Source organism: Typopeltis vanoorti, chromosome 7 (genome assembly GCF_054136105.1).
Source record: "Typopeltis vanoorti isolate ZY-2024b chromosome 7, IOZ_Tvanoo_1.0, whole genome shotgun sequence".
In the NCBI taxonomy this organism is placed as follows: Eukaryota; Metazoa; Arthropoda; class Arachnida; order Uropygi; family Thelyphonidae; genus Typopeltis; species Typopeltis vanoorti.
The window spans coordinates 121,400,263-121,415,214 of NC_143555.1; the positions used below are offsets into that span (position 1 = coordinate 121,400,263).

At 34.1% G+C, this 14,952-nt stretch overlaps 1 protein-coding gene across 1 annotated transcript in view; it reads left to right on the forward strand.

Annotated features, from left to right (window-relative positions):
- LOC150105008 (protein Obscurin-like) overlaps nt 1-14,952 on the forward strand; it is a 790,953-nt gene that overhangs the window by 145,518 nt on the left and 630,483 nt on the right. The window contains exons 11-16 of the mRNA XM_090395103.1: nt 1,029-1,144; nt 5,407-5,559; nt 5,815-5,985; nt 7,454-7,523; nt 10,329-10,421; nt 13,965-14,057. Of these exons, the coding sequence (XP_090251229.1) occupies nt 1,029-1,144; nt 5,407-5,559; nt 5,815-5,985; nt 7,454-7,523; nt 10,329-10,421; nt 13,965-14,057 (696 nt within the window). The remainder of the gene's footprint in view (nt 1-1,028; nt 1,145-5,406; nt 5,560-5,814; nt 5,986-7,453; nt 7,524-10,328; nt 10,422-13,964; nt 14,058-14,952) is intronic.

Consider the following 14,952-nt stretch of genomic DNA (forward strand, 5'->3'; position numbering starts at 1 on the left):
TCTTGAACAGTCCTTTTAAAATTCCTGTCATCCTACTGTACTAATACAGTATGTACTGAATTTGTTCGAGGTCTGTTTTATGTTTATAATAATAAAGTTGCTTAATACTGTAGCAATATGCAAGAATGTTCTTGGATATTGAATGTTCTCGAGGGCAACGCGATGTTTTTCAATAGGTTAGAAAGTACCACGTTCGAACCCCGTGTAGAAAGCCTTAGAATGTTTTTTTTTTAAATTTCTTTTCATTACGTGAGATGAAGGTGAGTTAACCTGTATCATACGCAGTTGGTAGTTTTTGACCTTTTCTTTCAGCTAACTCTGTTTCATACCAAAACCAGGCAAAACCGGCCAGAGAACACACGCGACTAACTACACTGACTTCATTGAATTTGTTTCCCTATTTGGCAGATCATCTTGTTCAAATACAATCTTCAAAACATTCTCGAGTATATGTTGAAATTAGTCGCGGGGATTAAGGTTACTTGATTTCGTAATTGTTGGATTACGCAAAATACCTGTAATGCAATATATTTTTAAAAAATGTAATAAAAGCTGAAAATTTATATGCAATGACCACGTGATTTTTTCTCACGTGTTACCACATTGTTGGCCTCGGTGGACTGGGTAAAAATGTTTTGTCAGTAACAGGGATATAGGTTCGAATCCCACTGTGGTACAGATGGGATTGGTTACCTTCACCCGGTGTATATATATTCATCACTTCAGGTAAAGTTAGTAACCTATAGAATTCTAGGAACTTTAGTTTTTTTTTTTTTTTTTTTTTACTTTTGGTGAGTTGCGATTGCTGTATTATATAAGGAGCTAAGAAAAAATAGCATAAAGAACATTTTGAAACGATTCATATTATTCCAAATTTTATATAATGATATTTGTGAAGATGGCTTATAGTGTAAACTATTCATACTATTTTGTTATCAAAATAGTGTGGGCTTCACCGTATAGTGAAGCCAACATGTTACGTATCTAAGCTGGTTTATTTTTATTTTATTGTATTTTATTTTTTGCAGACTCGCGAGGTTTATGTGGCTATCATGGACTTCAGGCCTATGGAAAGTGACAAAGATGCTATACCGATGAAAGAGGGCCAAGAAGTGGAAATCGTTGATGCCAGCAAACCTCGCAGGTATTGTAAAAGTCTATTTAGAAGTCACGTCTCGCTTTTTGACAGTCAGTGTTTATGTAACGTCAACATAGTAAAATCACGTAACTTCACACGCATACACGCACGCACGCACGCACGCACATTGAATAAACTGACAATTCTTATTTTCACTGATTCCGAGTCGCTCCTTGGGGGAAGGGCGGGGGTGGGGGTTATGTTCGCACTCGTTAGGACATATCTGCACCTCATAAGTCCCGAAGAGTCGTTGTCTAAGAGGGACTAACAAAATCGCAACAAGAGAGACTTCTCAGAAGTCGGTTGTATTCAAAAATAGCTTCTCCGTCACCTGCCGCGTATGAGGTCGATGGCTATGAGTTCCTATAAATAACTTTCTCTCTCCTGCAACACTTTGTACCGTCGGTTAGCTTTGCTCTTACACGGAAGAGAATGCACGTAACCATGACAACGGCAGGAGCGGCATCAGTGGTAGACGGGTATATCTTAAAGATAGCATCGAGCTTTTGATATCGTAGAAGGTTCTTGACCGTGAGAATCTGATATTGCTAAAAATGTTTTCATATCATTTTTGGAAGGTGCGAGCTTTAATTCTTGTTACTAAGGCAGCATTTGGCTGCAGTGGTGTAATTCTAGATTTCAGAGTGCTACAGAGAGACGGAAGAAAACACGTAACAAAATCGCAGGTCCTCAACCCAGCAGTGGTGTAAATAAATCGGTTCCCTTTTTATATTCCTGCGAAAGCAATACACACTGAAAAACACCTTGGACACATCTTCTTTCTTTTGTAAACAAGGAAGAAATCAAAATTAATTCAAGATATTTCGAAGGAACTCACTGTTTGGGGAGGTCATTCAAGTGTGTAGGTTCGCTGTTTCGTCATAAAAGTATGAAAATATTTTGGCATAACCAAAAACAATGCAAAATTATCAAGGCTGTTTTCGGAATATGTCTAAACCTAGTTTTTATTAAAGATTTTGTTCCGTCATGAACCCCTTAAAGCAAATACCGTGACCTATTATATATACGCTGTCAGTCAGTTTCCAGTATTTCTCATATCTGAAAACATATTCCTAGAGGGAATTCAAAAAAAAATGTAAATACATATTTTATATTCACTGAAAGTTATTGATAATATTGCTTACTTATTTGCTTAGTCCTTCTCCTATTTACCTCACTACAGCGGAAGAGAGGTTTCTATTTTAGGTTTTTATTTACCCCAGAATTTCTTCATTTATTTCTTTAATCCTTGTAAGTTCCATCATCTAAGCAATTATATACGTCGCTCTATTTTTTTTTTCTGGATCATTGCAATTCAGTTTGCATCTTTGTTATTATGTGTTCTGGCCTTCTGATCAGAATTCCACACAGTTCTGTATTTGTGATTGTCCTTATAATAATAATAATAATAATAATAATAATAATAATAATAATAATAATAATAATAATAATAATGTGAGACCTACAGGGAGTCAAGGACTCATCGAGGGCGGCTATAAATCACCCAAACCAGTTGTCATACCTTCCCTTAAATTCACTTAGGCAATGCATTCCACTTACCCACCACTGTCCACATTGAAAAAAAAAATATTTGTCACCCTTTTATTCACCACGTCCTTGCGCAATTTCCAGGGATGGCCCCTAGTTCTTGTCCAGTCTTTATTTTCTACTATCTCAAAAATCTCTCTCTTCCGTATCCATCCGGTAAATACCTCTCAAGAGCCCAGATGTCTTAAATCACCACTTGGCCTTCTATCAGCCAACTCTGCACATTACACGACTTCATTCTATCTTTATAGCTAACATTCTACAGTCCTGAAATAATTTTTGTCAACCGCCTTTGCATCCTCTCCAAAGTATCTTCATCCCCTCTAAACCTAGATGACTAGATCTGAGCACAGTAGTCCAGATGTGGTGGCCTGATCAGGGCCGTATACAATGGAATCACTACCATTTTGTCTCTGCTGATTAATGTTCATCTTAATATTGCAGTAATCCTCTGAGTTGTCTTAATCACCTTTGCAATATGCCTCTTAAATTTCAAATTTCGATCTACGATAATCCCAAGATCCTGGCTTCCTCAACTTCCACCAGTATACACTTCCATATATAGAGCATGCATTATCCCATCTGCAGATCCCAAAATTCAAAACTTCACATTTAGCAAAATTAATCGGGTATCCCCTTCCCCAGCTTCACGCCATCCGCAAAAAACTGAATATAGCCTTGAATTTCAATGACAATATTATTGATATTAAAGGTTAAAAGTGGTCCTGGCACAGAGCCCTGTGGACTCCACTAGTAACTTTCCTTTTCCCCGATATTTACCCTCTATACACAACTCTTTAATATCTATCAAACGACCAGTTGCCAATCCATTCCATCCAAACCCATCGGTTGCAGCTTAAAGATCAGTTTATCACGTGGTACCCTATCAAATACATTCCAAAATCTAAAACAATTACAGTGTATGCAATTTCCTTATTCTTGTTACTTTATCAAAAAGTTTTTTTTTCTCGTTTTGTTTTATGTTTACCCTCCTGAGGTTGGTTTTTCTTTTACTAATTTTCAACCAGTTTTCAGAGTTTATTGATAATCGAAAATATTAATAAGTTTATATTTCTCATATTTGTCGTTATTTATTCAATTCAATTCAATCTTAATTCAATTGTGTTGTTTGAGATATAAATCGATGTAGCATTTTTTGAGTGTCTCCTAGCAACTGAAATCTGCAATCATTCAATGAGAGTTTAAAAAAATAATGACATCAGTAGTATATGTAATATAAGTTAACCCTCGGAAGATGTCAGCATCACACTAATAAAAGAATAATTAGTGAATAATTGAATTAATTAGTGAATAATTGAATTAATTAGTGAATAATTGAATTAAGATTGAATTGAATTTATTCAATTCAATCTTATTAAATTAATAAAAGAATAATTAGTGAATAATTGAATTAAGATTGAATTAAATTAATAAAAGAATAATTAGTGAATAATTGAATTAAGATTGAATTAAATTAATAAAAGAATAATTAGTGAATAATTGAATTAAGATTGAATTGAATTTATTCAATTCAATTCAATCTTAATTCAATTGTGTTGTTTGAGATATAAATCGATGTAGCATTTTTTGAGTGTCTCCTAGCAACTGAAATCTGCAATCATTCAATGAGAGTTTAAAAAAATAATGACATCAGTAGTATATGTAATATAAGTTAACCCTCGGAAGATGTCAGCATCACACTAATAAAAGAATAATTCCTATCCTAGGGTTTGTAAACTGTCTATTATTGGATTAATAATTAGGTTCCATTATACATAACTAATTAACAGATCACCGCATTTAGAGTGCTTGTTACCAAGTGAAGGAAAAACAAAGAAAAGCTATATGTTTTTGATGTGTGCACTACATATGTCCGGAAATTGTTGCATGCGCGTGAGTTTAGTCATAAAACAGCTGACTAAACATTATATTGAATATGTTTTTCACCTCCCTAATTACACTCTGGTCTGCTGTGGTGATTCTTTAGAACTCTGGACTTTTTAAGTACTCTCAAAATGTGCTGTCGTATCCGACAGACATGATAGAAATAACTTTTTCAAGAAAATATTTCCCCAAGTTATTTTATAAACATCGCATATATTTACGAGTATAAACAAATACATCTCAGCTGGCAGGGAACATACGAGTTGGTTAATTTTCATTGCTTACGAAATCGCTTCTGATTGTCATCTGGCTTAGTATCGTCCTCTTCAATGAGGGTGAGCGACAATCCATGTGGTTCTGGTTTCTCTGAACCCTCGTGAGTATTCATATGAACCCAAAAAAGGTAATCATAACAAACGACTTCTAAATGCTACGAATAATATTAACGAAGTATGAGGCCTTCTTGGTTTTACATATTTTTCAGAGTTTATTAGCATATATTTTATTTAATATTGTTTATTTCACGGATATTAATTTAGTATTTGATTCGGTTAATTTAACTATTTTATGTGCAAAATAATTCAATGGTTCGAGAAATGAATAGTCCTATTACAATGGAGTATTTATTGTAAATTTATATTAGAGTTTTGTTCCATGAAATGTAAGTTATTTCTTGCTTTGTATGGAAAAATCGAATGACTATAAGTAATGTAAGCAATCGCTTTCAAGTTTCTGATAATTCTTCAGAAAAATGCATAAATACAATTTTTCATGGTATTAGAAAGATTCGATTATTCAGGGCTGTATGGTGACTGATGCATGTTTTACACTTACAGGTGGTTGGTACGGACGAGACCATTTTCCGAAGAGGAAGCAAGCAAGGAAGGCTGGGTTCCTTCTTGTTACTTGGAGAAAACTGTTGCTACCAAAACTACCGCAATTGAATCATATGTCGACCCTAAAGAACGTGAAACTGCATCAAACAGAGAGTAAGTATACAGAGAAATATTGGATGATAAAGATGATGAAATTAATACGGTATAGCAATGCTATGAATTTTTGATGAAGTTCTGATGAATTGTACATTGTTTCAATGTAAGTCATTTATGCATTACATATTTAAGTTGAAACTTTGAATATTTAATGTCGCGAATTAAATATTAAGACTGTGTAAATCTTTCTCCAGGTTCTTTTTTCAAAATAAAAACAAAACGGTTTTCGATTTATTATTATTTTTATTACAGAGCCGTGGTCAAAGAGCTTATAGAAACAGAGGAAGACTTTGCCCGTGATATGCAATATGTGGTGGATAATTATTACCGACAAATGGATAATCCTCGAATACCTACCGAAATGCGAAACAAAAAAGAAATATTATTTGGAAACTTTAAAGATATCTGCGACTTTCATAACAAGTACGTATTTTTCTTCATTTGAATAAAGCTGTAACCGTATTCAATTAAAAATTCACTTGCAGTAGAGTAACTATATTTTTTTTCCCTGTTCACTACTAGGAAGGTATTGGGAAATGTAATATTTATAAATCTACAGAATTATGAATATTGATACTTATGTTGAAATTAGATCTGGGGAAAGCAGCGACCTCTTCTGTCATACAGCTGATTAAGTGAACTGCTTTTTTTTTTTTTTTTTTAATATTACACTGACGTCGGTTTTTAATATTAAATGAAAGTTTAACTCACATTAAATTCAACTTCTTTCTCAAGCTGAATTTAATGTGAATTAAAATTTCAGTTAAAGCTTAGAGAAATAGAATATGAATTAATTTCTAATAGGAGCCTTAGGCCCTTTCATGCTTATAAATATTATAGTAGAAAACAAACACTTTTCTTCAAATAACTTTGATCGTTGTGTATTAATTTAATATGGTAGCGTCAGCATATTTTCAACATTCCATAATACCAGACAATTACTTAGTTTGAATGAAACGCAATTAAATCATCCTCATCATGCATTCCAAAGATTTAGGCCTGTTATGGTCTTTTCCAATCTCAGAAGTTTGGTCTTCCTCTTTTTTCCACATGGGTTTTATTAAAGTACTTATTTAGACAATCTTTCTATTTTTATTTTAACATGTTCCTTCACACTGTGTTTGTAATTCTTTATTTTGTCTATTACCGGTTCTTGGTTTAATTCTTTTATTGTTTCTTCATTTCACTTCCAATAGAGGGTGTTAGTGTAGCTAGTGCATTTCTGATGTTTGCTTTCAGTCAGTGCTTATCATCTTCTCGTGAGCAAAAAAAAACAAAAGAAAAAAAAAAGAGGTGTTTAAATTCATATTAGTGAATAGTCAAGACCTCCTTATCCATTTGAGTTAAATGGGCTATAGCTCAGGGGCGCCATTGATCCATATATGTATTAAATAATACTTATAATTAATTATATGTATTATTTAATTATTGCTCAATCCAATGTGATTAAGGCACCAAATGTTTTCAGCCCAAGGCGCTCAAACTTGTTAAGACGCCACTGAGGATAGTTTAATATCTTGATGATTTTGATTTTTTTCTATTCCATTTTTATTATTACTTCATGTAAGCGTATATTAAATAGAGTTGCAGATAGGAGACATCCCTGTCGAATTCCTTGGTTTATTTATTTGAATGATGATCGTTCAGAGTTCAATCGAATGGTTAAATTGTTCACTATTTTGTGTGTGTGTGTGTGTGTGTGTGTGTGTCGCGTGCGCGCGATAGTGTTTCCAAAATAAAATCTTCAGAATATTTTGTAAGTTTTTATTTAGTTATCTGCTGTATATTTTGTAGCAGGAATTCAGAATTCTTTTACCCATATAATTTTACATAACTTTTTTTATATATAAATAAGAATTACTATTTCCCTTTCACTTTTTTTTTATTTCAGCGTTCTAATCAAAGGAGTTCAGTATTACGCAAAGGAACCAACGAAAATTGGAAAAACCTTCCTTCGACTGGTATGTACAATTTACTTAATACAGTCGATTAACTTATTAAATGCTGACTAAAACAGCAATTTTAACTACGATTAATTAATTCAATGTAAATTATCTGGCATGAAATCAGACTTTTTATTATTATTCTTTACAAAACATTGTAATAGTGATGAGCATGCTAATCGATTTTCCGTTTGTATGGTATATAAGTAAAGCGTCTCACCCTTTACCATTTGTTCGAACCATCCTTTGAGTTTCCGATTTCTTCCTAAAATTTCAGGGAAGAAATTCCAGTATAAAATCTGTTAAATTATTAAAGAATAAATTCAGTAAAATGAGGAAACATTCTGTCAATATGAAAGAAACGCATATCAATTACATGTATAAGGAAATAGCAGGATTTTTAATTTCCGGAAACTCGGGTTTTTGATCCCGCAAAACAAACAAACCTCTCTGAAGATCCAGACGCAACAGATAGTCATACTACACTATACAGATAGGATTATCCACCCTACATTAATTAGATTTCGAACTAGCCAACTTACTTGGTCGTGACAGGCCACTCAGCCTAACACACACAGTGGAAAATGGGATGGAACTCACCTTACTTACATAAACATTTCGGTATGGTTTCGATACCAGCCTAATCACATGCAATTCACTGTTATAATGTTCTCATTTTTTTTCCTGCTAAACGAACGCTATGGATTCTGCGAGAAACATACTTAAAAAAAAGGATTATCCCCAATTTTCGATGCAGCTATCCGGCGATATGAATAAAAATAATATATTGCGGTCATTTAAGATTTATAGCTGCTTGGAAGACTGCCTACTTGTCCATTTGCAGAGTCATCACAGTTGTACCCAACTATGTTTCAAGAAACCCAATGAATGTAACATCTCGCAAATTCCCAGTCGAGAACGTCTCAGACAGCAAACCTAGCAAAGAACAAAATAATTCTTACGTAAGCTCGCAAAAGGATCATCTAAAACATGGGGATGTATAGCTTTCATTGCCTTTAAAGAGTATAGCAAAGACGATATTCTGAAGTGCGAGTTCGCTAATGGCACTAAAAATGCAAATGATGACTATGAATTTGTAGGCCTTGAAAAATGACAATTAACTACGCATTCTAAGTATTTGTTGTGCTCTCTGTGAATTTTATCGCGACTTATTAATTAGGTAATAGTGCAATAGTGTCCAGTATTGCGCAGTTTATGAACAAAAAATAGGTGCGTCTCTTGGGATAATCGTCGGTAACTGATAGTAGTGATGATGAGTTATTTTCCGATTTGCATAAACAGATAATTTTGTTTTCTGAAAAATAAAATTTTTCTTAGCTCGCCCATGGTCTTAACATGTGTTATGCTTATAACACATGTTATAAAAACCTTTTTTTTTTTTTTTTTGGATGGGGGGTCGTTTCAGGAACATCAGCCAGTATTCACACTCAGTTTACAGAGAAAAGAATACTTATAGGGTTAATACCCTATCCTTGAACGATTGTGAAATCCGAGGTTATTTGGGAAGTTGTGGGGACGTAAGCGCCTGTTAGAACCACTGATGATGGTGATGTGACTCTGACCTGGTTAATTCATGGGCGCACGTTGTTATTGTCAAACCAAGTCATGGTAGACTTTGCTTTGTAACAGAGCGATGTGTCGCTGGAACGGATATGACCCGTTAATAGAATTCCACCAGTGCACCATTATCCAGAACTCTGAGATCCACCTCTCCATTTATTCTAGTATTTTAAAAAACCAGTGGACCAATTCCATAACTCGAAAACCATCCTCCCTTCACCACCCTTTCTTCAGGATGTTTTATAATTGAAACAGTACAGTCCTGCTCAGTTGCTTCGCCATGTTGCCACTTGATCGAAGTTGTCATCCAGAGTCCAGTTTTAGCGGTGTAAGTACAACTGCAGCCATCGTCGATCATGAATTTTTGTTATCCCATTCTATGTTATTGAGTTGTATTCCTGTAGTGTCCTTTTAGTTTAAATTCAACGTGGTGCTTACTGACGTTTCTTTATGTGCATACCTTCCTAGAATGCTATCTTCATATCCGTTATATCTCTATTCACTTGTTCGTTGAAACACCAATTGAAAGCAGTAATTCTAATTGTTTTTCCCGTCTTGAAAAATAAAAAGAAATCTTTAACGAATGAGTCGCATACATTTAGAATCTCAAATAAATTAGTAAAGAATGGGATAACGGTATTTAATGTATTCCAGCTGCCATGTAATATGTTTGACGGCTTGTAGTTTAAAACTCTTGCTGATTATAAATGTTTCAGATTCTTAGTAGCGAGCATTAGCTTTAAATTGAGTTATCAACGTGAATCTTGGTCTGACATTTGAATCAGGGCATAGCCTTATCCTTTTATAGTATCGCTACTAATGATGTCAACGAACTGCTTCATCCAGCTAGCAGTGTGATATCAGTTTATACCAAAAAAAAAAAAAAAGCGAAAAAGAAAGAAAGAAAGAAAAAGAAATGTAATGATAAATATCCTGCGTGTATTTGTGTGTGGGAGGGTTGTAAAACATTTCACGTTTTATATTTTGCAATTTCCTGCAGGATTGCAACGTGGCCTTCCATGGTTTTCCCAAGTTATGATTTGAATACAACTGTGTGTATTAAGTTTTACCTTTCGCCATTGTGAGAAATGAGTTTTCTTATGTTTGTATGTGTCTGTGTGTGTGGAAATGTTCTCACGGTTATGTGAAACTTACAGTTTAATAAATTATCACTGTCATATTTTTAATTCCCTTATATTTCACAAAGCTTCATTCTTATGAATCTTATGATCTTCATTTCAGGAACGAGATTTCGATATGCACGCCACCTACTGTCAGACCGAACCACGTGCCCAGAGGCTTCTCCTTCAGGGTCAGATAAAGGAATATTTCGACGTAAGCTTTTTTCTTTTTTTAAATCCTCTTCTGAGCCAGCATTTAAACCATTAACGTTCCCAATGTCAATGATTAATGTTAATGATAGACATACATCAGACTAGTAAGTTAAGTAAAGGCGTGTGTGTGTGTGTGTGTGTGTCTTAAAAGCTGAAATTTTCACAGTCATCCGTTGATGCCGATGTTGAACGACAGAACCGGAAGACCAAGTATTTTTACAAAAAGATTCCCCGAAGAGCTATAACACGTGCCTCTAAATTACGTAACACTCGCAACTGAAGTAAAAGAACACCGGAACTCACTGTTTCATAACGAGGTTAGAAAAAAAAAAAAAAAACAAGACCGACGTACGTAACATACACGGAACATTGAAGCAAATATAGAAACATATTTTAGATTATGTAACTGATAACTATTTAAAATTGGAAGTATAAGAATATGAATGAAAACCATCAGCTGAATAAAGTCCACTATGCATAACCTACAGTTTTCTTGGGTCTACTATGACATTACCTACTTGTTTATAATTCACGCTTTCTTTGCCGATGAAGAGGTGTTATGTCAAACTGTTGTTATCTGTTACACTACAGTACTTTTTCTTATAGGAGCTTCGCATTTTAGGTCTCGATAAATTGGTGTTCTGAAAAAAAAAAGTCTTTGAAGTAATTACTAAAATAAAGAGCCAAAAGGCTTCATTTCGGCGATGCAAAATTATATAAGCAAATTGGATATTAGATCCAGCATTATTTCAAAGCCGAATGTCGAAACTAGGAAAGTTTCGTAAGGTAAGTTGACCAGAGAGCTTACAAGAATACACTCACTAGCATTCACGAGTTTCCTTATTGTGGACTACTTAGAAGACAGGCGCCGCCCAAGCGTTTATATATTCATTATATCCTTTTATTAGTCCATTTTGATAAGGTTTCATTGGTCCGACATCTGTGTTGAACTGGTTGGTTCGAAACAGAATAAACAGCCAAAAGAGACTTCGTTTACGCTGCTACAGCGATCTCACTTCAGTGGACATGAAGCTGAAGAAGAAGAAGAATCTTCAAAATCTATAAAAAGCTTATTCAATAAATGTTGAATAATAATGCAAAGAGAAGTATTTCATGTCCAAAAGAATTGCCTAAAATAACGTGGAAATATCAATAGAAAAAAACCTTGTGATTAGTCAATCAATCAGGTATAAGTTAGAAATAAATAAAATAGTGATGAAACAGGTGATGAATTTTAAATACTTACGAATTTAGATTTACTTGGATTAACAACGATTAAAGAAAACAACATGGAAAAATAATAATTTAAATATCATCATAGTGAGAGATTCCTTTGTTTGTTATCAGTGAATTTAAGTCTTTCATGGAGAGGGAGTGTCAGGTGATTAAGGTCGAAATAGACGAACTCGTCATATGGACGAATGTTATCGTTACAACTAAATTGAGGTTTCAATTATCAGCACTTACTCGTACGTCAGGCAAAAGGCGCACCCCAACAAAAATTATTTACATGCTATAATAAAATAAGCAAGAAAATATTTGCGCTATTGAACCTTCAGACGAAGTTTTGAAAAGTTATCGACCATATATGGAAACGTAGCATGAGTTGCCTTGGTATTTAACTATCTGAAAGGCACAATCTCGGAAGTGTCTGTATTATCACGTTTTCTTTGTTATTTGATTTAGGATTCCACTGACTCGAGAGCGTATTTCGAACTATTGCTCTAGAGACAACGTCGAAACTCAGTATACCTTGGAGCTTGTGCTTGAAAGTTATGTTGGTGCATGTGAGCTGTCAACTGGTAGTCGGAATTGTCATTATGGAAAAAAAAAAGCTTTAAAGACTTCATTTTAAATTTCATGGGCGAAAGTAACTCGTTCCGAAAGATTCATATTCTGTATTCCGTATACTATCGATTAGTTTTTTCAAATCTTTGGAAGTAGAGGAACTTCCATATATATATATATATATATATATATATATATATATATATATATATATATATATATATATATATATATATATATATATATATATATATATATATATATATATATATATATATATATATGTGTGTGTGTGTGTGTGTGTGTGTGTGTGTTAAAGATACCAAGTTATTTTAAATATAAACCTGGTTTTATTTACTCCATTTCCCAAGTAAGCATATAGCCAAGTCAGTCAAGTTTGCGCCTGCAAGTGTTGCAAGTCTAGCTGATCCTGTACGTAGTGCAAGACCAAGGTAACTCGTGGTAAAGGAAGAATAAACTCTGATCATTATTCCTAACTTGCAGGTGCAAACTTGACTGACTTGTCTGTTTGCTTACTTGGGAAATGGAGTAAATAAAACCAGGTTTATATTTAAAATAACTTGGTATCTTTAACACCTATTATACCTAAGGTAAAAAACTTTCTACACATACACACACACACACACACACACACATATATATATATAAATTGATTCATATGACAGCATCAACAACATATACTGTATATATATATATATATACAGGGTGTTCGGGATAAATTTGACATATTTATAATTAATTATATTTTTCCGTAAGTTACATGTATTAATACACACTTCTCTTCATTTAAAAGTTTGGACCCTTCTTCATTCATATACAAGATGTCAGAAAGGATGGATAGCTGGAACCCACCTGAATCATGGAAGAGAATAACTTGTATCATGATGATTCGTGCCCGCCATCAAAATAAGGATATTACGACTGCTGCCCAGTGCTCCCTGAATACAGTAAAAACAATCAGGCATGAACTAGAGACTTGCAATGGTGACTACGAGGATGTAGCAAGAAGAAAGATCCCTAGCAGACGATCTGATTGCGTTCGTACAGCAGAATTCCTCGCAAATCTGCAGGAACAGGTGTTGAAGAACCCTGGCATTGGAATTCGGGCTTTGTTCGTGGAGTTGCTAACTGTAGTCAAGCCCTGGATAACAAGGGTAGGCAATGGTAGGCCGTATGTATGGCAGCAGGATTCGGCCCCTTGCCACACCTCTGGGAAAAGTCAAAAGTGGTTGTCTGAAAATTTCTACGACTTCACCAGTCCAAATGTTTGGCCTCCAAACTCCCCAGACCTTAACCCCATGGATTATTTTGTATGGGGCGCAGTTGAAAAAGACACCAATCGCACTTCCAGTAATACAAAAGCCCAGTTAATGGATAAAATTAAAACAGTTTTTGCGGCCCTTCCCAGGGAGACTGTAGCATCAGCTTGTTCGAGGTTCCGAAGCAGAATTGAAGCTGTGATCGATGCTAATGGTGGTTATTTTGAGTAAATCTTGTTGATAGTATTGTAATTAACTCTGCCTGTAATGTTTTTTGTCAATTCATTAAATTTAATAGATACAAAGAAGATTTTCTTTTTCCTTACGAAACTGTCAAATTTATCCCGAACACCCTGTATATATATATATACAGTATATGTTGTTGATGCTGTCATATGAATCAATTTTGAATTGCTTATATATATATATGCAAAACTGTATACTTTAATTTTTGTCACTTTTACTTTTTTTTCCAGGACCATAGTATTATGATAGACGATGACAAGAAACTCTCAGAACATCTGAAACTACCAATACAACGAATAAACGACTACCATCTGCTTATTCAGGTGCGTGATATTTTGCTCATAATTTGAATTTGTGAATATCAGCCAAGATTTGTAATATAAAATCATCCAGTGCAAGTATTTTTAGAAGCAAAGGGTATAGTTAATTAAAAAAAATTAAAAAAAGTAATTTATTTGTAAATAATTACTTAGTTAGCAGATCACTATATTTACTGGCCGAAACTATAAATAATACAAAACAAGTATACAAATTAATTCGATAACTTTATAAAAAAAAAAAAAAGTGTCGTTTCATCGCATTCTTGTATAATGACGTCATTAATTATCACATAATTGAATCTGGAACCATTTTGTCTTATGTACCGTCGACAGTTTACTTACGTTATTTGTAACATATAATTTTATTTTCTTTCGAATTATTTTGTCAAATTTGGTCACTAAAATGGAATCCTGAAACCGAATTGAAACTGAAACTGAGATTTCTTGAGAAATGAAAGTTTTTTTTAGCACCTCTTTAGCACTATTAGAACAACGGAACATTGCGTCCTTCGATTGTAAATAATCTGCGTTTGATTTTGGTCGTGACGAGAGCAAGCTTGACATTTTTTTTTTTTTTTTTAATCCTGGAAACTCGGGTTTTTTATTGCGCATGCAGGCAAATAATCAGCCATGAGAACACACATAATTTACACATACTGTGTTGTCTGCAGTAGACAGCAGATGGCGTTGATGGTGGTAGTGCCGTTGTGGTAGTTGGAGAATTAAGTGATAGGGGAGACGGTGATGTGCGTGGTGGAGTAGAGTTGAGTAGGGTAGATTGCCTCTCGCGATGAGTCCTTGGAGGTGTCGCATAATAATAATAAGAAGAATAAAGTGGTCCGATTGAAACCAAAATTAAGAAAACAAAATTAATGGAAAATGCTTAATTAATACTTAA